Source organism: Streptopelia decaocto, assembly GCF_964273445.1.
Source record: "Streptopelia decaocto genome assembly, chromosome: 6".
Lineage (NCBI taxonomy): Eukaryota > Metazoa > Chordata > Aves > Columbiformes > Columbidae > Streptopelia > Streptopelia decaocto.
This window is the reverse complement of record NC_138660.1, coordinates 28,354,828-28,377,541: the sequence shown is the minus strand read 5'-3', so window position 1 is coordinate 28,377,541 and position 22,714 is coordinate 28,354,828. Positions and strand designations below refer to the sequence as shown.

At 44.2% G+C, this 22,714-nt stretch overlaps 2 protein-coding genes across 5 annotated transcripts; both read right to left on the bottom strand.

Annotated features, from left to right (window-relative positions):
* Positions 1 to 3,004: 3,004 nt before the first annotated feature.
* On the bottom strand, positions 3,005 to 13,471 carry LOC309441634 (caspase-8-like). Of its 4 annotated transcripts, none has more exons than XM_082056471.1 (10): positions 12,686 to 13,471; positions 12,338 to 12,508; positions 9,619 to 9,945; positions 9,303 to 9,408; positions 8,509 to 8,631; positions 8,173 to 8,311; positions 6,912 to 6,994; positions 6,168 to 6,279; positions 4,680 to 5,169; positions 3,005 to 3,946 (listed from the first exon to the last, which is right to left on the bottom strand). In XM_082056471.1, exons 3-10 carry the CDS (start codon positions 9,924 to 9,926, stop codon positions 3,817 to 3,819), a joined length of 1,491 nt encoding a protein of 496 aa, XP_081912597.1. In that variant the 5' UTR covers positions 9,927 to 9,945; positions 12,338 to 12,508; positions 12,686 to 13,471; the 3' UTR covers positions 3,005 to 3,816. The 4 variants fall into 4 exon arrangements, with proteins under 4 accessions (XP_081912597.1, XP_081912598.1, XP_081912599.1 ...); XM_082056472.1 differs by lacking the exon at positions 12,686 to 13,471 and adding an exon at positions 11,327 to 11,361 and having other exon boundaries at positions 12,338 to 12,677; XM_082056473.1 differs by lacking the exon at positions 12,686 to 13,471 and having other exon boundaries at positions 4,680 to 4,897; positions 4,982 to 5,169; positions 12,338 to 12,677.
* An 821-nt stretch (positions 13,472 to 14,292) lies between these two features.
* On the bottom strand, positions 14,293 to 21,774 carry CASP10 (caspase 10). Its single transcript, XM_082056475.1, has 8 exons — positions 21,701 to 21,774; positions 19,907 to 20,300; positions 19,665 to 19,764; positions 18,967 to 19,102; positions 18,433 to 18,521; positions 17,229 to 17,340; positions 15,975 to 16,479; positions 14,293 to 15,453 (listed from the first exon to the last, which is right to left on the bottom strand). Exons 2-8 carry the CDS (start codon positions 20,272 to 20,274, stop codon positions 15,291 to 15,293), a joined length of 1,473 nt encoding a protein of 490 aa, XP_081912601.1. The 5' UTR covers positions 20,275 to 20,300; positions 21,701 to 21,774; the 3' UTR covers positions 14,293 to 15,290.
* Positions 21,775 to 22,714: the final 940 nt, after the last annotated feature.

Sequence of the window (22,714 nt, the reverse complement as noted above, 5' to 3'; positions counted from 1 at the left end):
CTCACACGGGAGATGCTCCACTCCCTTCAGCATCTTGGTGGCTGCGCTGGACTCTCTCCAGCAGTTCCCTGTCCTGCTGGAACTGAGGGGCCACAACTGGACACAAGATTCCAGGTGTGGTCTCCCCAGGGCAGAGCAGAGGGGCAGGAGAACCTCTCTCGACCTGAGCCCGGGCTTGAGAAAACAGAACCTGCTTGTGCAGGTCCCCAGGGCTCCCTCTGCCCACACAAGATGTTCAATTACTGCACGTGTGGCAAGCTGGGTGGAAGTCATCTGAAGATGGCAAAATGCCTTTTAACAGCCCATGCCCTCAAGTCACATTAGAACAAGCTCTTCCCAGCAAACAGGTACAGATCCTTATCTGTGCTGACAGGCCCAACCAAATCAGGCCTGAACACGAATTTGCTCCACAAATACAAAACTAATGTGACAGACCTAGGCCAAGCTCAGAAGACATGTAGAGAGTAATGTTCCATCGAGCTAGAAATGTACAGGCTGTTTCAAAAAGATGGACGCAATTTCAAAGCAATTCCCATTTCAAACTGGGTCCATGTTTTGGAACACCCTGTGCTCCAGCTGGCACCCACTGGAGCCAGCCAGGCTCGGGGAGTTCCTGTGGCTGCCAATAACAGACCAGACACACGGACAAGCAAACGCACAATTCCAGAAACACCACACAGAAATGAGCACCTGGGAATTACCAACGATCTCTTGCTTTTTAGCACATGGCACAGAAGTCATCGCAGGTTAAACAGGCCATTCTCTGTTTGTAATCTGACACACCTCTAGTTCAAGAGAGGCAGATCTGAATAATTTCAGAGAGGATGTGCCCATACTAGTTAGGAGTCAATGAGAAAAGAATAACCAGCATGGGCTGAACACCAAACGTCCCTTGAGAAAAATCTAGCTCTGGACTCGCTGCTGCACAGCTCCATCTCCTAAATGGGGTGTATTTTGTTGCCACTTCTCCCCAGGTTTCAAGATTTCCTGCAGGAGATCTTACAGATCCCAGCCAGCCAACAGTTCAACTAATCAAAACTCTGCAACGCTGGAATTTTGCACCGTTTTGAGAGCTAAGAGTGAACCCTTATCCAGGCGGTGGGAAAACCCATCCTTCCAGCAGCCTATGCAATGGGAGAACCCGCAGCAACCTGAACATGGGCAGCGCCTCCCGCTCCCCAGAGCAGCGCATTAGCAAGCCACCTCAAAACCATTACAGTGGAGAGAAGGACAAACTCCCTAGGGGAGGTGAGAAACTAATGTTAAACTGAACAAACAGGTAGCAAGATACAAAATTCTGGCCAGGCATTCATGCCAGTGAACAGCGTCATTTCCATCTCCGCAGCCAACAGTCCTCCCTGACTCCTGTAAGCATCTCCCTTTTCAAAAGCACCACTCTGCCCTTGCCTGCCTGCAGTTCAAGCCTCTAGGACTCCAACTCAGCGACTCCGCTCTCCTACCAGCCTCCTGACTCACTCTCTGGCGGCAGCACTTCCGTTGGCTGAAAACAAAACACAGAATTGAGTGCCAGGACTGGTTTGCTGTGGCATTGGCCTTCAGAGAGGAGAGGCCATTGCCCCTCACCATTCTCCAAGTTGTGCTATGGAGGAAAAAGTCAGAGAATGGCAGATCTGACTCCCTTTTTACCTCTCAGCTCTGGGCGGGGAGGGGGCACAGGAACATCTCAGCCACCCCGCACAGCTGTGTGTGAATGTACTTTGCTCTGAACCATGAAACTGAAAGCGCGTTTTCTCCTTCCTCGATCACTGTGTGAGTCACACATAAATTCACAGTACAGCTGGTTCCCGCAGTCCTTTAGAGGATTCCGATAAGGTTTTCTCTCCTTTCTCATAGGTCTTCATCAGCAGGCTATGTTAGCTATGGAGGAGGCTTGATTTTAACAGGTAGAACAAAACACGGTGCCTATTTAATGACAGGGTGTGCCTGCCCAGGGCACACTCCCCCAAGAGGAGAGCAGAGCAGAGAAGGGCAAAAAAACCCCAGACAGGTAATGAGAATCATGTTTGCATTGTGATTCAGCTGAATGTTGTGATTGCTAAATTATTCTTGTGTCGTGATTTCAGAATGTTGCTGTATCAAAATCCTGTGTAGCACCAAATATACCAGCTAAGTAAATGTGATATCCAGCTCCTCCTCATGTGGAGTATCTGAAAGAACTTGGTCTGAGCGTATTGAACACTGACACAGAGAAATATGGGAAAAAAACCCCCAGACATGCTGCAGATTTAGCACATCGCTACTGGAGCGGCTGCCACCTTCCAGCAAGCTTCTCCCAGAGGAAGCAGCTGTATTCCTTTATCATAAAACAACATTCACAAATCTAATTACTAACTTCACATCAGGGTCTCATTTATGCCAACATCATGCAAATGCAAATAAATTGTTGCCACATTTCCTAAATGGTGAACCAAATGTCAGCCACAGAACTGCATCATACCTGGTAACACCCTCTGGTAACTTCTGCCACAAACAGCGTTTACATAGCGCTTGTAACGTCTATTATTTATGAAACCTATGTGAACAGAGATGCGATTCTAAAAATGGGCGTTCTCCCTTTTACTTGGAAGGTGACAAAGGATACGGGGAGCAAAACACGACTGCCAACACATTGTGTGGAATTGGAACAAGAAAAGCTTCGCTTTAAGAACACAAGCAGGGTTGAGTGAAAAAACCCTGCTTTGTGGGAAACAGGGATTTCCAAAACCACAAACTCAAAAGAAGTGGAAGACACAGAGTGTCTCAAAGCCATCTCTGATCTTGTTATAAACTCCAAAGGAACGCAGCTGTTAGAATCAGCAAAGTCCTGAACATGAACTTGCTCTTTGCTACTATCTCTCCAGCTGCTAATGAAGGGATGTCACTATGCTGCCCCTCGAACGCTCCAACGAGAGCAAAATAACGTCTGCTGCTGCAGTGGAAGTGTTCATCATGCTGACTGACCCGTCAGCTCCTCCAAATGAGAAACACACACCACAAACAAAGGTGATGTGAAAAGCAAGAGTTATTTATTACAACAGAAACAAGAGTCTACAGGAGCCAGAGCAGCTGCCAGGAGGGGAAGGCACCTCAGAGCAGTGTATCTAACAGAGTGGGACCTTCCAGTGATCGACAGCCATTCAAAACACACTGTCCCCCGAGAGCTCTGAGGAAAAACACAGTTAGAACCCTTACTACTGAAAAACCTAAATAGCACTGCTGTTTGGCCAAGTAAATTAATGGCAAACAGCAAGCCAAATATTTTGAGGAAAAGAACCAAATGGATTATCATAATCATCTTGGTTTGGTTCTTCTGGACAGCAATGTTATTTCCCATGAAAAATTACACAGCTCCCAGAGACAGCCAACGATTCACCTCTGGGTAAATCAGTTACAATCTTACACGTGCTACCCGGGAAGGGATCTAGCATTTGGAATCTATCCATTCTTTTCTTCAGATTTCAGGGACTTAACTCAGAAATAGAACTTCCATTGGCATTTCCAATAACTCTTAAACATCATTGTACTTGGAAGTGTGTCCTCCCTGGAAACCCAGGCTGAAAGACTCCTCTCCTGTGCAGGACAGCAAGGCAGCTCCGTCCCCACGGCCTCCCCACACGGCTACAGACCCCGGGGCCAGGAGATCCATTAAACAGGGGAACTGGAAAACTGAGGTCCCATGGCCCCTTGAAGGACTGGAGGTAACTACACAGACCCAGATCATTTCTTTTGCAAATTCTCTTCCCTGTGAAAGCCCAATTCCAGATGTGATTCCAAACTGAGTGTATCCTTATTCTTCTACTTTTCAGTTGATGGACATTATGGAATTTGGAAGATCAATTGCTTTCGTAGGGTTGATGTTATCTTTGGCATCTGCTTCTGTCCTTGAAATACTCTGCTGCCCACTTCCTTGTTCACTTCTGTCAGGATGGTTACGAGATCCTTGCGGCTTGAACAAAAACGAAGAAAAGTGACATTGAAATACATGGTACTTGCAGGCAGGCCGAGAAGCTGATCTGTGTTTGCTCCAATACCGTGGCACCTCAGGGAAGGCTGGTTATCTTTCCCTCCCTAAGCCTGTCTCTGACATTGTTCCACTGTGCAAGCACAGAATTTGCTGGGTTTGGAGGAATAAAAACAACCTCCATCACTTTACCAGCAAACACGGTCCCTTACTTTGGCTACAGTCACAAGAGCGCACTGAGATGTAACAGAACCAAACCTCTGGGCTTTCCAAGCCCTCCTCTGGACATCACGAGAAAGTGATGTCTGAAGGGAAATTCTATTTTCTAATCAAGTTTGTGATGGAGATGGGAAGGAGGCAACAATGAAAATTAGGACTAAAGAACATTGATTTTTTTTTTGGTCTGTGTAGTCACTCAACAAATTCAGCTCTCGTCAGGTGTCACTGGAAGAAAAATCATCTATCAATCAAAAATTGTTAAAAAATATGCGCACACATACACACACTTGTTTATCTGTGATGTTCCAGCTTTACAACCCTGGTCCTGTCACTTGTACTTTGGTTCACCTGTAGAAGAATAACAACACCCCGTCCCACCAGCCCTGTTCTGCACTGCCCTCCAGCTGAAAAGCGGTACAGGGCACAAACACAAACCGCAGATGTTTCAGCGCATCATGCCCGAGTATGTCAGTCTGCAAACCCTCAAAATAGTACTTACAGTGGGCAAAGCAACTTCAGCTTTTCACAGAGGCACTGAATGTAAACACTGCCCATCCTTACGTCGCGGTAGCACTCGTAGTCTTCCACTGTAGCCATGCCAACCAGAATATCGGCCTGATCGGGGATGGAAGTTGGAGGGACAGCATCTGTCTGAAGATGTTCAGAAAAATCTTCTCTCACTGTGACAGGCGGATGACCGACAGAGCCTTGGCAAGCCTGGATGAAAAACAGCTTGGGTTTGCCAACGAGAGAAGGACAATTAGATCCACTGAAGTAGGAGAGTAAGTCTTTAATATTTACAAGTTCATCATCAACGCCTTTTACTTTGTCTTTTTCACCATGGGACAAAATGAAGCAAACGAAACAGTCCATGTTACTATGGTCTTTTTTGCTGTATTCTTCAACTTTTGCACGTATTTGTTCTGCTCCTAGATCCATGTGCTCAACTGTCTCAAACTGAAGCCACGTAAAGACCTCCTTCACAGCCTCTGGGGAAAAAAAACCAGTCACTTGTTACAACAGAAACAGTGACGAGGAAGATGCTGAAGCACCAGTGTCAGTGTAGCAGAACAGATATTAGCAGAAGTGTTCAGATCCCACCAACAAACTCACCTGACTGACTCTTAGCCTGACAAATCTAATTAGAAAAAGCCAAAAGCCTATTTATTTTTTTTTTAACACAACTGTGTTAAGCATCACACTATCTAAAACAGCTTTCAGGTCATCTGATTAAATTGGTATAAATTTGTGAAGCTTCCTGTGTTAAAGCAAGCTTTAACTGCGCATTGCATAATAATCCCAGATGCTGAAGAACAATACTTAGCAAGTTAAAGAGGTACCTCTTTAGACAACAAATTCTGCCACTCTTACATGAGTCCCTCGCTCTGTGAAAATGATCAGAGCAGCAAGAAGCAATGCAGGGTACCCTGCTGAACAGTGCTCTGCAGACTTCTCAGCAAATGTTGAATTCATTGTTGTGTGGGCAGCTGGGAAGCAAGCAGCCTGTAGACAGGCTGGATGGGGTTAGAATATCAGTGGTCTGTGCTCTCATGAAACAGATTTTACTTTTTTAAGATAAACTCTCGTTTATCTTAAAAGTGACCCTTGCAGGAAGACAGGCTTTAAGGAAAACGATAAAGCAGTAGCATTTATTTGAGCACTAAAGAAAATGTAAGGACTTAAAAATATTACTCCCTGACAGCTAAGAATTAAAAGCAATCCAAAAGTGAAAAGGTGTAATAGCAGTCTCCTTCATTATTTGGTACATAGGACCAATTAAGACAATGCTTTTCACCTAGAACAGAAAGTGGTTCCTTCTGTAAGCCATCAGCTAAGCTCTTGGAAGTGCCATATTGCCAATTTCTGCAAAGACTGTCATTCCAGTTACTCTGGAGGCAAAGGAGCTCAATGGACATGATTATTCTTCACAGGAAAGATTAGATAATTCAGAGTATTACCAGGGAAAACAAAATTAAACAGTACTTACCTCCATCTTTCCGTGTTCCTTCTCTGGGTTGAGACAGATTTCTAAATTTGTAGTTGTTAAGAATCACACAGTAACCATGGGGGTTATTTTTCATCTTATATGACTCCACAAGCTGTAGAAACAAAGAAAGCAAATACGAAAGCAGTGCTAAGCTTCCAGAAGATAAATACACTATACACAGATGGTTGGTCCTTCATGTCCAAGTGCAAAAACATCCCGAGGGCCAAGATACAAGAAAGGAAAAGCCTAAGAATACAAGCTAGTTACAGGAGAGAGGAATCCACTCTGTCTGCCAGAGTCCCTCCTCCTCCCTCTGTGTATGATTTTGGCATGTCAGAAAGTGAGTATCCAGAAACACAAATGTACACGTGCAGAGGAATGCACCCTCCATTCCCTCGGAGAGTCCCTGTGGGTTTCTAGTGAGGTAGAAGATTCTACTGTTCCCTTCCCATCTGTCCAGGAGTCTCCTGGCCAGGATTTTAATGTCCCAGTCCCCAGTAAGACTGGTTTTCTTCACACAACAGCTGCTCCTTCAATTCTTGCCTAAAAGGTGGCTGACATGCAGGTCCTCACAAATGAACAAGGCTTGGTCTTGTTTTGAAAACAGGAATTGTTTCTGGCCCTACATATGAAGCCAGAACCCTTCCCTTTCAGGTCTTCCACCTGCTTAGTTTCAAAAAATTCTGCTCCCTCCTCCCAGGAGTTGGATAAATACTTTAAAGGCAATCTTGAGGTACTTCTCACCGGTTGTGCTGTCTGCCGCTCTGCTCCTTGTTCTGCTGCATGCACAGGCACTGGATGGTGGAGTTTTTCCTCAGCATTGTCTTCTAAGAGGGAGAAGATAAACAGAACATTTCAGGACTAAGAAGATGCATCTTCCACTATGCATATTACAACACTTGAACAGCAGAAGGAGCAAGGTGGAGGGTGGTTTCCCATTTTGGTACAGTGTACACTACAGCTAGTTCATTTACTTCTGAGGCCATTGAGAACTTCACTGTCTGGGTGGACGCACCAAGGATGCAGTGTCCCAGCACAATGGAAGATCTCAAAGCAACAAAACACTTCTTAGAATACACCTGCCTGAAATAAGTGAAGAAATCATCAAACCCATGACTCTACCCAAGAAAATAAATCGCAGTACCCCTTTTACAAATTACACATGTGTTTAAATGGAATTTAATTGCCAGGAGGACAAGATCTACAAGACAGGCTCTTTTTCTGCTTATCAAGGGGTACAAAATAATACAACACCATTAAAAAGCCATTCCCCTGACACAGGGCTTGCTTACACTAACCACCCCTGGCAACCTTCTTCTGCTTTATTAGAGACAGGGAACTGCACAGGCTGTACAGGTGTGGCTAAAGAAACACACGTCCTGAGTCATCCAAAAGGAGGTTCTAGGGAAAAAAAAATTCATGTCTTTGCTGTTGGTTGCCATATCCTGATTCCCAGTGAGGCCAAGCTGTGGTGTCACAACTCACCAGCCCAGCTGCAACAGCCCAGATATACTGAAGTCCTTGAAATTTCACATCTGGTCCAGAAAGATAATGGTTACACTTTAATCAAGTACCTGGTCTGCAGGGACTTGTCCTTTGACTAAGAGCAAACAGCCTGGCTAACAGAAAATAACGCTGACTATCTCCCAATACAAGTTTCCCAAGGCAACTGCCACTCTTTCAGGGACTGAAAAGCTATCCTGGTCCCAAACCAGCACTGCACTGTTTCCTGAAAAGAAAAACCACATTTAAGGCAAAGAGGAGGGAGTAGCAGAGCATTTACAAGGCACAGAATGTATTTCAAGGAGACGTGCAGGAAGGCATAACGGGATAATGAAGTGGTAGAAAACTTCAGAGACCACAGGTACCAAGAGCCACTCTGCTGGTCCTAGAATATGGTAAGGTCTCTCTCTTATCTCTGCACTCCTAAGCTGCCAAGGATGGAGGCACAAAAATCACAAGAAAACCCCATCTCTACTCTTAAACAGCAAATTAAATAATTTACCTTGTTTTCCTTCTTCGTAGGCATCAATTTTCTTCTTTACATCAGGTCTAACTTTCTTTAATATATCTTTCAGCATTGTCAGGTCATCTTCTTTAATTATCCCTTTTTTTTCCATTTCCAATAAGACCTTCAACAAGGACTGGTAAAACAAAACCATATAACAGTGACCTTCAACGACTGCAGTATCGGGCGCTTCTGGACAACACTCTCATTCACAGAGACTGACCAGCTCAAGACCAACTTTTTTTTTCCTCCAAATCTCACTCGAACAAGGGTCAGGATGCAAAACAACTGAAGAAACAGATCACTAATGCTGATAGGATCATTAGAACTTGCCTGTGGTGGGGTTATCCCACTTCGTTTCAGCAGAGCAAAGCACCGATGTGGGTAACGACATGGCATCTGCTGTGCCTCTGTGTTCAGATGAAGTGCTGTTAAGTCATTTAGCTGTCCCGTTTTCTATTACAGAAAAGGTGTTCAGGACTAATTTTGTTTTTTAAAGCTCAATAGTGCACCAAGTTGCAGGTAAACCTGCTAGGTGCCACAATACAAGTAGGACTTTTAAGGAAGCTTCTCAATAATAACAAGCATTTTTATAAGACTGTTCATTATTTACAAAACACTTATTAAACTAGCTCATCAAACCACTTAATACTTTTGTGGGGGAGTTAATAAAACGCTGTTACCCCAAGCTACAATAAAAAATATTATGTACCAAATGGCACACAAAAATTTGTGGTTGAACTCATATTAGAGCTCAATTTTCGGTCTCCAAAATCTTGTTTTTCCTCCAGCAAACATCACTCTTCCTAGATATAGCATATGTACAAATGTAATCTAAATGCCAAGCAAAGACAAAAGGAAGAGCATGATGGATTCTGCAAGAAAAAAAATACATTAGGGAGATGGGTGATAGAGAGAAAGTAGGAACAGGAGAGCAGGACAGAGAAAAGATACGAAGAGGAAGAAAAAGGTGCATTCTCTCACACAGCAGTTCCCAGCTAAGATCACAATGCTTTCCACAACACATTTTAGTGAGGGCAGACTGCTTTCTCTTTCCTCCCTTCTCACAAGAACTAGCATACACTGAACTAGCCATGCAAGAAATGTATCAAGATCACTTTGCGTACAGCATTCTCCTGGAGCTTGTTCTTTGGTATTTGTTCTTGGAGCAGGAACTTCACGGACACAACATCGTCTGCAGTCAAGTCCTCTGCAATTCCATACAGCAGTAGCCTGGCAATAAAGAATAGAGAAAAACTGATTCAGATAAAGTAATGAGAAGTAAACACCGCAATTACACATTTGAACTGCAAAATGTCAACCTCACAACAGTCACACTGTAATAAACACACTTGTGCTGGGGTATTCATCAGACAACAGTGCAGGCAGAAAACAAGACAGTGCCCAGCAGAACGGAGCACGTTCTGCATGCACGGCGCTCACCTGTGGGCCGACACCTGTGCCCTGCCCGGGATGCGGAGCTCTCTGTCCATCTCCTCGCGGCTGCAGCCCAGCCGTGCCAGCAGGTCCATGCGGCGGATGTGGTAGAGCAGCTCCCTGAGGAAGGAGAGGTTCCCCACCTCCAGCATCCCCTTCTCCTGCAGCACCTCCAAAAAGGCCTTGGGCTCCCGAATGGCTTCCAGCCTCCTCCTAGGAATGTCGTCTAGGCTGAGGAACTTGAGAGCCTCCAGTTCATCTGCGACCAAAGCCTCAGAAATGTCAAAAAGGAGTTTGTGGAAGTCTGTATTCATTTCACATCAGGATTTGGATCTAAACACAAACAGACGTTATTTCATTTGTCAGTAACACTCGTGCAATGATGTGATGATAAAAGGTAGATGAAGATGGGTAGAATAACCCCAAATGTACTCCCAGCTCTCATTCAATTTGTAATATTCAACCCAAATACAGATCACGTCGACTCTTTTAAAAAGGCCAGCAGAATTCTTGTCAAACCAGTTCTGTTTCATTGCACATCAAATACCACCTCCCTTCTCCACCACTTCCTCCAGCAGCTTTAGAAATATGAAACTTGGCTCACAGATCCAACTTTTGAGCCCAAGTTAGAAAATCCCAAGTGCAAGCCTTGCGGCTATCTCAGCCTGGCACCTAGAGCACCTGCCTCTCTGGTAAGAGAACCATGTGCCGCTTTACTCTCTCTGCCTTTATTTCTAAGACACCTAAGGAGCCCTGAAGAGAAACTATAAAAACGCATTCTGCAGAGTCTCTCGTTCTGCTGAACGCACTGCGAGACAGAAAAGTTGACAACAGCAAACCGAGACTTCCTACTCCTGCACTACTGGAATATTAGGCAATCCATTTGAATGTTACTACTACTGCAAGTGTGCCAATGCCAGGGCTAATAACTCCGTGGTAGCTCAGCTAATGGTATCAGTACTCCTGTAAAGATTAAATCAAACCTCTACTCTCCTCCAAGAAGCACTTTGCAGCAAAGAAGGTTTTTGTGGCATGCCCTCGGTCAGTATTCTGTTAATCAGCAGGAGTGAACATGCAACTGAATCTTGAACCTTTGACTAGCAAAAAAATTGGTAAAACAGCAAAACATGCATTGTGATGCAGCATATATGATTCGTGCTCTGTCCCCAAAAACGATTTTCTTTAAGTCCATTCAAACTGAACTTCTAAAGAGACTAGAATCCAGACTGCTCAGCTCATATCACCACAAAACCACTAATATCTGAATGACTCATACGTGTTTAACCTCACGAGTCAATGATCTCTGATCTGACTGCATATTTTTACATCCACACAGGACAGAGAAGAATATTTCTTGGTAAGTAGTTATGAAGTTATCTCCTCTCTCCCATAAATCATGCCTTTCGTTTAAGGCACAAGGCACGTTCTTCCAAAAGTAAAAGTAAAGTAAAAAGTAAAGTAAACCTTTATGGTAAAGAAAATTTTTGTTTTGATTTCACAAAGGCTGTAAGTTTTAAATCCACAAAATTATTGCAGTTGGAACAGATGTGCCACCGACACACCTTTAAGCCTGTCTGTAAATACAGGGAGCGCAATAAAACTGTCTTTAACTGCTTCTGTCTTTTTTTCCACTTTACTAAATTAAAGACACAACTGATAAAACAAGCAAACTGTTTAATAATAATAATAATAGCTACTATTTTACATCACTTACACGGGAGGACAGGCTGGAGGACTGCTGGAATGACTCTGAAAATGAGACAGCCATGCTATTGAAAAAAGTTCCAGGAAAAGTACTTGCTTCTGTACTCTGGTCTAGATTGCCATGTGACTTACAAAGAGTAAGTTATAACCGAGTAATAAAGCTGTGGTTGCTACGCAGCAGTGCCCTACTCCACCTGCCTAATCCTAGTTTCAGGAAATTATTTATTACAGTGCTTGTGAGACAAGTTTCTAAACAAGCCACAAAAGTAACCAGGTTTTGCTTTTAAGAGGGGACACTAAGCAGTGTAGCCAGGACTTTGTAGCACACTGTAGGTTTGCTTCCACACATAAATCCAAATTACAAGACAGCGAGGGAAGTGTGAATCAATTATATTATATCTTCCCGTTTCAAAACATCTCTGTCCCATTGTCCTGCTGTGTCACCAGATCCGCCATGACTTACTTCCTTTCTCTGAAGTCGCTCTCCAACTCACCCTGGTCTATTTTTACACGCACTTTCACGGAAGATTATTTCAGAAATTAACAAAAAAGTCAACCTTCAGCACCAAATTCAGAGGCAGCACTTTGTGAATCCAGGGAACAGAAAGGCTAGACATACCTTTAAAATTATTTACATAAGATACTTCCCCATTGATGAGAGAATTTAAGCAATTTTTGGCATTTTTGCCCTCTTTGAAATCTAGAACTCTGCCTTCAATGGTAAGATTCCCAGTACGATCTGCTTGTCACTAGTATCTTCCTTCCAGCAGGAAATACCTGATCAGCAAGCAGCACAGCTCGCAGACTCTCTGAAGCTTGTGAAGCCAGCATTATGAAGAGAGACAGAAGAGCTGAAATTTGTTATGATTTTGCAATGAAAAAAACCCCCTCATTCGTTGATTTCAACCTATCTATCTTTATAAACTCAAAAATGATAATGTACCCTTCCACAGCGTGAGGCGTACAACTTCCTTCCAAAAGGCACACGTTAGTAGCAGTTCGGGGAACGTGTCTGACTTACTTCAGTGGCACGAGCTGTCCTGTTAGCCGGCGGCTGGAAGTAGTGCAGAGGGAACCACGAGCACCGTCTGATCTCCAGGTCCAAGGGAGTCCTGTCTCCAGGTCATCCCATGCCCCAGCGTTCCTGTTGCCACCCCAGTTCCTCCGTGTCTCGCCTGAAGCAGGACTGCAGCTGCAGTTGGAAAGAGGAGCCGTTCTGTGATCAGCGCCGTGTGACAAACATTTCTGGACGAGCCCAAGCCCAGGCTGGCATTTCCCAACCAGAGGCTTTTCCCAGCATGCAGCAGTTTCAAGGACCAGCCCTCCTGGCACTGTTCTTCCTCTTTGACTTTACTGTTTCACTTCTCACCTCTTCCTCTCCCACCCTTCTCCAAGATGCTCCCATCCTTTCCTTAACTTATTCTCTTCAGCCTCTCTCAGCTCTCCCGCACCCTGCTTTTGTCCCTCCAGCTTCCTCTAGAACTGTCCCAGTGACCTAATCCATTCCTTGTATAGCAGTCTGACAAAAATTCATCTAGAAAGCCTGGGCTTGAGGAAGTGAAAATAATCCCACGGTTACTGGTCATTCAGCAGCCGCAGTGACTGTGGCCTCTGCTGGCACAAGGCAGGATACCCACACAGCTCCCGCACTAGAACGGATGTCACGAGGGGTGGGACACCACAGACTTGCAGATCTCACAAATCCCGCCTGAAGATCGTGACATTCCCAAGATACTGATTTCCCAAGCTGACTCTTTTTACACTAATTCCACTTAAATCTGTCCAAACAAATCTCAACCCTTCTTTAAATCTGTAGGTGGAGGGCATGCACTCATGCATATCGCATCCTTCTGGATGTCATCAGCAAACCTCAACAGGAAATAACCACATTTTGTTTGTTTGAGGCTGATTTCTTTCTGGCACAGCTCTGCGTGACTATAGAGCTTCAGTGTAAGTGTACAGCAAAGAGTTGTATGAAATCCACACACGCTCCCGCAGGACTTTCAAAGTGCTCTCTCACAATGCGCCACAGGAGAGCACGGAGAAATGGCCCAAACCTTGCTGAAGGGCAGCTGGGTTCTAGTGCTAAACCCACTGTGTTGCCTTTGGGCTTGTGCTGCCAGAGGACCAGCCACGAAAACACAACCCGCAACACACGTGAGCAAAATATTCACACTGAACAGGATGCATAGCAGCGTAAACTGTGTTTGAACAAACATTATGAGCAAGGGAGATTTTACCAACTTTATGCTTCGCAAGTGTGGATCCTTCTCCCCCGGGAACTCAAGGCAAAAGTCACTTAGACTCTTCTGACTGTTTTATCTACCTACGATTTAACTTCTCTACAGAGAAAGCAAGCTGACATGATCATGTTCTCTATCAAACTTAAAAATGAAAACAAGATCCCTCAAAACAAAGTCAAAATTACTGCCAGTGTTTACTCCGTATTGATAAAAATACCATTGTTACCTAAATATACAAAACAAGAGTGCACCAAGTCTGAACAGTAATTGCAAGCCAGAAACTTTGTGATTCTATTACAAATGTTATATATTCTGCTAACAGACAAACCATCTTTTTATCTGTGGCACAAATGTAACTCCGAGTGTGGCAGCCACACTAATTCAGAACACTCAAAATGTGATGGGTCACACATCAGTTCATCAGGGTAAAAAGTGACCATTCTGTTTGGGCACACTGGCAGCATTTCAGTGCTCTGCATGATGCAAAACTCCCCTCCCAAAAATCCGAGATAGTGTGAGCTACAAATTGCGTGCAGCAGCACCAGACAGAAATCGTTCAAACCTGCGCCCTAACTTACAGCTATTAACCATATATAACAACCAGTGTTTTGCCGAAATAAACGGTTTCACTTCAGCTTCAACCCTGAGGCGGTTAAAACTCCACTGACTCATGCAGCCCAACAAAGTGCAGGGGTCAGGCACAAACAAGGATCAGCCTCACACCAGTACATCATTTTTCTCTCACCAAGCTCTTAAAAAGAAGTATAAATTTAATGCAGTAACAAACAGGAAGGACATAGACATACATAGTAAACGCTCATAACAAACCAGCATGTCATTATTTCAGTTAACTCACAAAATGCTCAGTTGGAAGCTTAATCAATGAGGAGCCTTGCTTCTCATATGGCTGCATTTTAGATCTTAAAACAAGAAACAATAACCAGAAAATGTAATGCTTAACAAAGTTAATCGATCTGATAAACCTGTGCAGATACACTGCTGAATGCCTATTTCATAGCGTGAAAATCTTCTACCCTAACTCTTCTCCCCAGAAGTGATGGGGAAATGATGTTTCACAGAGGGAATATTACACAGCATTTTGGCTTTACTCAGGTTTGGAAAGATCTCATGGTCCATGAGGTTTCTGTTGGCCATTCGGAGGCATCAGTGTGCATTGTGGAACAATTACTGATTTCAATAGTCAACTCCTTCTCCATCAAATTAAATGTAATTTAAATTAGAGATGGAAGAAATCCTTTCCACTTACTACTTCAGCTTTCTCCTCTTCATTCCCACCTTTGTCCTTCTCTATGAACATAGCTAGTGGATTTAGAGGCAGGATTTTAAATTGTTAGCCTGCAAAATAAAGCATGATGAGCCTAAAACAGACCATTACTGATCCTGGTTTAGATACGGAAGGCTCCATGCAGCCTTTATGCTGTCGGAAAAACTTTTCTATCTGCAGTCTGGGGAAGTACAAAAACATTTAACGTGACAGAAGCATGCTCCTAACGCCGATAACTCAATGTATAGATGATGTAAACAGCTAGTATGTGGATTGGTTTCATTGTGTCTCCTTTGGTTTCACAGTTTGTTTGGGAAAAAAACCTGTTTGAGGTCTTGCCCTGAAGCGAATAGCTCCTCAGGGCCCTGGGAACTGCCTTAAAACATGTACTGCGGTAAACTGCATTTCAATGAGATGTGCTGGTGAAAGGATGTATTTTAAAAGCCTCAATGTTGATGTGAAGGAGGAGGGTGTCTTGGTATTGGGAATATCAATTTTCTTCTTAAGGTATACGCTGGTTGGGGCATCTGCTTCTTTGTCCCCCAGCGGTCCACGCGTCTGCCCACATCTTCATTAACTTCTGTAAGAATCGACAAAATATCTTCACCCCTAGAGCCACAAGGAGAGCAAAAATTTAAAAATGATTTCTTAATGAGCAGATGGCACCCTATTTAACACCTCCCAGACCATCTAAAGACACAATATAAACATTTAAAACACAAAAAAGAAAATGCATCCTCTTCTCCAAATTTCTCTTTTGTTCTCATTTGAGTCATATTAAAACCAAATGACCTTTTCTTACTCCTCTTTGCTTGATTCAACCAGTAATGGAATAAAATACTTTTACTTAAAAGCACTCAAGAAACAGATGGTTCTGCTTTACAGAATATAGATAAGAGCTTTTGAGGTTTTTTACAATAAACTTCATATTGTCCAGATTATCTCTATGGTACTAACAGCATTAATGTAAATTTATCGGTGGCAAGCAAACAAATCATTGGCTTAACTAGTTTTGTCCACCTCAGAACACGGGTTCGTGTTCCTATGTGAATTTGCCTTTGGAGGAAAAAAACAAATAAAGGGGAGAGTTCCTCCCATTTTTTCATGGAAGAGCTAAAGCAAGTATTTACCGTGGAACCAACAGCTGCAGCTTGCTGCACAGGGCCTGAATATACCAAGTACCCTGCTGAACGTGCCGGAAAGAGACGTATCCGTCAATTGTGGCCATGCCTAGGAGGAAATCAGCCTCTTCAGGAATACTTTCAGAAGGAGAAACGCTCTGTTGCATGGAGGACAAGTCAGGAATTCGTGCATCGGCTTCAACGTAGACAGGACACTGGATCGCTTTACCCTGGCACGCTTGGATAAAGAAGAGTTTGGGTTTGTCAGCCAGCTGTGGACAATGTTTGGCAGTGAAGTGCGACATGATCGTGCGGATTGATATAAGCTCCTCATCTTTCCCATAGATCGCTCCTGACTCTCCATGAGAGAGAATACAACATATAAAACAATCTCTGTCTTTGTGATCGGGCAAACGCTGCCAAGTTCGCAGGAGCTCTCTAATTTGCCAAGACGTCTGATCTGGGTAAATCCGCACATCCAGACCAAGCCACGTGAATACTCGCTCCAGTTCCTCTGTAATGAAAAGAAAGAGAAAAGAAAAAATTGAGGCAGTAGAAAACAATTTTATGAAGTCACCATGCAAGATAATCTGAAATGGGAAAGACCTTCCACCCTGACATTTCTGCAGATTCACCTTTATACTGGTACCAACTAAAGGTTCACTGGAATACAAGAAGATGGCACCAGCTCAAACACGGTGTTCCTGGATTTTTCTAGACAAGTTTCAGAAAATATAATCATTTTACAATGAATAATGACACATTAAGTGAACTCACAAATGACACCTGAAAATATGAGTAATTCCCCCAAGTTTCAGATTAGATCTTTCAAACCCTTCCTCACATCACTGCTTCCCAGCTGCATTTTTAACTATTAGATTTTCACACACAAGAGATAAGTTGAATGAAAAGAATAAAATAAGTATGCGTAGAGTTGCTTCATTATGGAATCTTGCATTATATTATGTAGAATGATGGTTCAGTTTAACTAAGAACTAAAGTTCTTCATTATAGCTATAAATAAAGGTTAAGTAAGAAGGGATTCTTAAAATTATTCAAAATGATCCAACTGCATCAAAAACTCAATGGTTACTCATCCTTTAACCGTTCCTCCCCTCAGATACACAAATAACATAATTTAGCACATACCTCTTTAAGAATACTAACTAAAATATAGACAATAAAATATAAGGCAATACTAGACCATCAAATCACACAGGGAAAAGAGACTAATCCTCCAAAAATCTCACTTTAGTGACTTACCAGCATCTTTGCAAGAACCTTTCCTCTCCTGAAGAGATGTACCAAACTTAACATTATTAATAATGAGACAAAATCCTCTGTGTGGTCCATCCATTTTGTATCTTGTAATTTTCTGTAGAAAGGAGAGGAAAAAGCTTACAGCCTCCATCAATTTGTTCAACTTACTCATATTTCCTTAACGTGTCTCAAAATTGGCATGCAGCACCTAGGACTGTGGGTTACTTTTGCAAATGTGGAACTCAATGGTGCCTCCCTGCGCGAAAAGCCACGGGTGAAGCCTCAAGCACACTGTCACCACTCTATCAAACCGCAGAGGAAAGGTTTAGCAGCTGGGCTGCTTATCTGTACACAAAAGGAAGGGTTCAGCAGCCAAACTCTGCAACCTGAATTGGCAATGGGATAGAAATCACTAACTGCTTCCGATGTCACGATCACATTTTAACTTCAGGGGGCAGAGGGTTCACAGTGAAACTGTAGGACTGTTAGATATCAGAGCTGGGTTTTTTTGAGAGTAGTGATGAATATCTGGAGCAGGTGGTTCATCCTGATCCACTGAAAGGAATGCAAGCAGAGCAGAGATCTCATAAACCTGCCACACTTCCAGTTTTGCTAAGACTTAAAAGTTACCTCCCGCTCCTAAGGAGAACATTTTAAAAACTGAAGTCACCAAAACTTCAGATACCATCTCTTAGAAAACTCCAGTTGCTTTGTGCTCACTGGAGAGAGCAAACACCTGCTTTTGTGTGTTTTAGTAGAACAAAATGAAGGCAGCACTCCAAGCTCCTTCCACAGCACTAAGTACTTTTGCTGCAGCAGTCCGAAGGAAAAAAGCTGGAGGGAGAATTCAGTGCTTACCCTGCTGTATGAGGTCAAAGACTGCACATAAGGTTTCCAAGAAGGGACCTCACAAAAGGGATCTTTTCTGCTCTACAGAGACCTCTAGTTTATTGACAAAGATTGTTATGTGCCTCCAATAGCTTCCTAAAACCTCTTGCCTTCTTTTATCTCTCTCACAAGGTCTTTGCACACTAACCCTTATCACTTTGAATTTCAAGATGCCCTGAAGTTTTTTCTAAGCCAGTTCCAGAAAGAGAGAAATGTGGAGTTGTTTCTCTCTGTGTCTCACAGCCAGGATGGTTTCAAAATAAAGGCAAGAAAACCCAGCAACCCCCAGCCAACTAAACCCCAGCCTGCTCCAGTGTACCTGTGGGGAAGCGAATACTCTTGTGCCTCCAGAGTGAGACAGCGAAGGTTCCTTGACTGGCAGAGTGTTCTCCTGCTGAGGCAGTGACACTAAGAGCAGAAAGAGCCAAAATGAGAGGAGCCAAGTGCCTTTTGGTTAAACCAGTATGAATCTGGGCATTAGGCAAATGTGGAGCTACATAATAATTACTGAAAAATCTATTCAAATAGAAAGCAACTTTGAAACACACTCAGAAAGCAAGGAGGAATGGAACCCATTAAATGCTCAATGTCCTTGCACCTACTGGGAAGACATAGCTTTGTACTTCCCAGAATTTGTTTCCCAGTGCTTAAATAAATAGAAATAGGACTTTTTTCCCCAGTATGCTTATAGTGACTCCACAGGACATTAAATGAAGGAATATTACAAACTGCAGCACAAGCCCTGATAATGTCCACACAAGCACACAGGGTTTGCCTTGCCAGTTTACTAGCAGGCAACTGCCCTGTTGGAGTGCACATTTACAAACCTGCTCCTTGACCCCGGGTTTCTCACCTTTTGCCCTTTTGTAGCAGTTCACTATTTCCAGGAGATCAGGTGAAACGTTCATACAAACTTCCTCCAGCATCTGTACATTGTTTTCAGTGAGAAGGCCCTGTTTTTCCAATAAAAGCAGCAATTCCAGGGCGGACTGGCAGCCAAAAGGATAGAGTAAAACAGAGTTATTGTTCCTTAGAACTGAACACCTGCCTCAGCCCTGCCTGACCCACACAATCACATTATTATCTGGTTTGCTTCCTACCAACAAGGTCCGAACAGTCAATTTTACATCACTGCGGGAGGTGGAAATGTCGCTCCATGGAAAGCTACTGGTTGCATTATTATTTGGCATGGTCTTGTTTAAACAGATCCACCCAAACTATATTAATGACTCTCGGCTCTGAGAAGGCTTTATGGCTCTGAAACTGCACCGATGACACATCGACACAAATCTCCTTTGCACATGGCTCAAACACGGCAAAGATTTGATGACCTACTGCAAGGCTGTGATTGACCTCAGCACAAAGCACCAAATTCCACACTTACATGCCAACAGCTTCCTCCTCGCTAACTGTATCGGTACTGGCCAGCCCAGCTGCAGATTATGTCCTATTCTGCCAAATATTTTTCTCTTCACGCTTTTCCTTCTATTCCCACCCTCCCGTCTTCTTCCCTTCCCAACCATGTACACATTTGGCTCTCTCCTCACATACAAGAGTCATCTGTCGCTTTGGAAGATGGCTTTGCAGGAGGAATATGATATCCTTCAACATCTCACTGGTGATGTTCTCTGACAAATCATACAGCATCTGCCTGTAACAGAGAGCCAGTGACATAAAAGCAGAAGAAAAGACAGTGTACAAACTAAAAGTGATCTGAGAATTTAAAATGGGAAGGGAAACAGAATGGCTTAAATGGCAGTAACGGAGAGAACAGAATCCCAATGCAAACTTACCTGTATGGAGACACTCTTCCCTTCTCATGCAGACATTCTTGCACTTTCTCCTTGGTATAACCAAGTTTCTTGAGCAAGGAGTGATATTTTATTCTGTATAAGAGTTCAGCTAGTAGGAAAGTATTTTCCTCATTCAGATATTCTTCAGCCATGAGAAGCTGAAAGATGTCCAGTGCTGACTTCACACCTTCTAGTTTTCTGAAGGGGAGCAAGTCAGTACAGAGAAATTTTAAAGCTGCTACATCTTCAGCCACCAGATGTTCATCAATGAGCAGAAGCTGCTGACGGAACCTCAAGTTGACATCATGCTCCATGCTGACATCATGCTCCATGCTGACATCACACTCCATACTGACATCATGCTCCATGCTGCTGGAACCCACAGTCTCTCTGCCTGCAAGTACAAAGTCAACGCTAGTAACACCTGAAACTTCGATACCACAAACCTTGTAATAAGATTTCATCCAACAGCTCTTCAGAAGCCCTGCATTCTCTGCAGAAGAAGAGTTTCCTTTTAAATACATTTGAAACTTCCTTCCTTCTCCAAACACGAGACTACAACAAAGGCTGAACTTGGCAGAAGCTCTGAACAACCCATAGCTCAGTAGTTGTTCTTCACATTCCTTCTCTACTTACATGAAATCCCATGTGTTGTGATACCCTCTGAGGCTGCTATCACAAAAGTTCAGATCCCAGCCAGTTATCTAAACACGGAAATCATATCACTTCACAGTAAATCAGACTTTGAATTCATTTAGCTAAAAGCTACTTTAAAATCCTATCTAGATGCTTTAACCAACTATATTTAGCAGAAGAACTTAGGTTAAGCTGACTCCTGCCTAAATTAACTAGCCTATATAATCCAGGTTCAAACTGAATTATGACAATTCAGAATGTAGAGCAAATGATTTCAACTAAATGACTTTAAAAAAAAGCACTGCTTTAAGAGAACGGGGTAAGCTGCATTTACACCAGGTGTACATAGTCATTTCATCAGGAAAACAAACTGAAGCAAGATCCAGCACAAACTCCTTCATCTCCCTTTAAAACGGTTTGCAAGTCTGTGTTGCTGTCATTCTTGACAAGCTTTTTTTCACTCCAAAGATTTCCTGCTGGTGCTGCATTTCTGAGCTGTCTGTCACCTCCCTTCCCAGTCTCCCAGCCCTACAATTAAAGGAATGGTGCTGGCTCATCCAGTGCTCAGCTTACTGCTTAGAACCCTCTACCACATCATGCATTTTACAGGCTATCTACAGAACATCATGGTAAAAAAGAGAGTCCTAAAGCAAAGGAAGCAAATAAGCAAACAATTCCTACTCCAGTAAAACAAGATGGAGCTAAACCCCCAGCAGTTACACACCCAGGACTTACCAGCTCCCCAGGTTTGCCAGGGATCACCCTGACATTTACAGATAGAGCTGGCAGGACATTAACAGGCAGAACATTAACATAACAAAAAGCGAAGGATCAGCATCTCTTTTTTTATGCTTCACAATATACCCTTAGATAAAGAAGATCACATATAATAAGCAATGAGGATTACCAAATTACTATTTTTTCCTTTAAAGTTTTATTGATTGGGGTACTGCCAGGCTAAAAGATTTAAGAATAATGCAAAGCCACGGAGCACACGGGAATGCCGAGGGTCAGCCCACAGCCCCAGGGCAAGCGGAGGGTTCAGCCGCGGCCAGCGCGGGGGCCGCTGCACAATATCGAACGGAAAGATCGCGATGGAGGCTCTGGACTTGAGAGCCAGAACCTTCCTTCGTTCCCTCTGAGTCCTTCCTTTCTTACCTCTCACACCAACTCCAGCTCCGGCGAGCTCTGCCCGCTTTGTTTCCCAGCCGGGAGCGGCAGGGCGGGCCCAGTGTTCCCTTCCGGGGCTCCGTGCGCCCCGCCGAGGCCAGCGGGAGGGCGGCGGTGGCGCCGGCAGCGGGGCGAGAAGCAGGATAACGCGGGATCGGCTCGGGAAGCCGGGGCAGGTCCGCGGGGCACTGCCCCGGAGCGGGCTGGCTCCCAGGGAAAGCGGCCGCGCTTCCCCCCGGCCGTGCCCGGGCTGCTTCTCCCAGCGCTCGGGCGCAGGGTGGGGAACCTCCTCCTGTCCCCCCAGCCCAGGAACCGCTCTCTGCAGTCAGTATGGGCAGCAGGTGGAGGGAGGAGGAGGTGAAACGCATTGGGCCCCTCAGTTCCAGCAGGACAGGGAACTGCTGGAGGGAGTCCAGCGCAGCCACCAAGATGCTGAAGGGAGTGGAGCATCTCCCGTGTGAGGAAACGCTGAGGGAGCTGGGGCTCTGGAGCTGGACAAGAGGACACTGAGGGGGGACTCATTCCTGGGGATCAATATGGAAAGGGGGAGTGTCAGGAGGATGGAGCCAGGCTCTTCTGGGTGACAACCAGTGATAGGACAAGGGGCAATGGGTGCAAACTGGAACACAGGAGGTTCCTCTTAAATATGAGAAGAAACTTCTTCCCGGTGAGGGTGGCAGAGCCTGGCCTGACACCTTCCTGTGTAACCTCATCTGGGTGTTCCTGCTCCATGGGAGGGGGATTGCACTGGATGAGCTTTCAAGGTCCCTTCCAATCCCCAATATTCTGGGATTTGGTGACTTGTACTCCACCGGTTCTCTTTGCCCTCTTCCAAGGATACAGCACATGCAGATGCCCAGCAAGGGTCTATTTCAGCTCTCAGGAAGCAAAACTGAAAGGGCTGTCAGGGCCAAGGAGCAGAGTGTGACAGCCCTGTTCCAAGTACAGGGAGTGCAGGAGCAGAGGAGGGGCTTGTATGATTTTGTTCAACATCAGGTTCTG

Coding starts and splice junctions, on each gene's coding strand:
- LOC309441634 (XM_082056471.1), bottom strand. CDS start 9,926: ATGAATACAGACTTCCACAAACTCCTTTTTGACATTTCTGAGGCTTTG. Junction 6,280..6,911: donor AGCGGCAGACAGCACAACCG/GTGAGAAGTACC, acceptor TTGTTTCTACAG/CTTGTGGAGTCATATAAGAT. Junction 5,170..6,167: donor AGGAACACGGAAAGATGGAG/GTAAGTACTGTT, acceptor TTTTTTCCCCAG/AGGCTGTGAAGGAGGTCTTT.
- CASP10 (XM_082056475.1), bottom strand. CDS start 20,274: ATGGAGCATGATGTCAGTATGGAGTGTGATGTCAGCATGGAGCATGAT. Junction 18,522..18,966: donor CTGCTACAAAAGGGCAAAAG/GTGAGAAACCCG, acceptor TTCTGCTCTTAG/TGTCACTGCCTCAGCAGGAG. Junction 17,341..18,432: donor GAGTATTCGCTTCCCCACAG/GTACACTGGAGC, acceptor TCCTTTCTACAG/AAAATTACAAGATACAAAAT.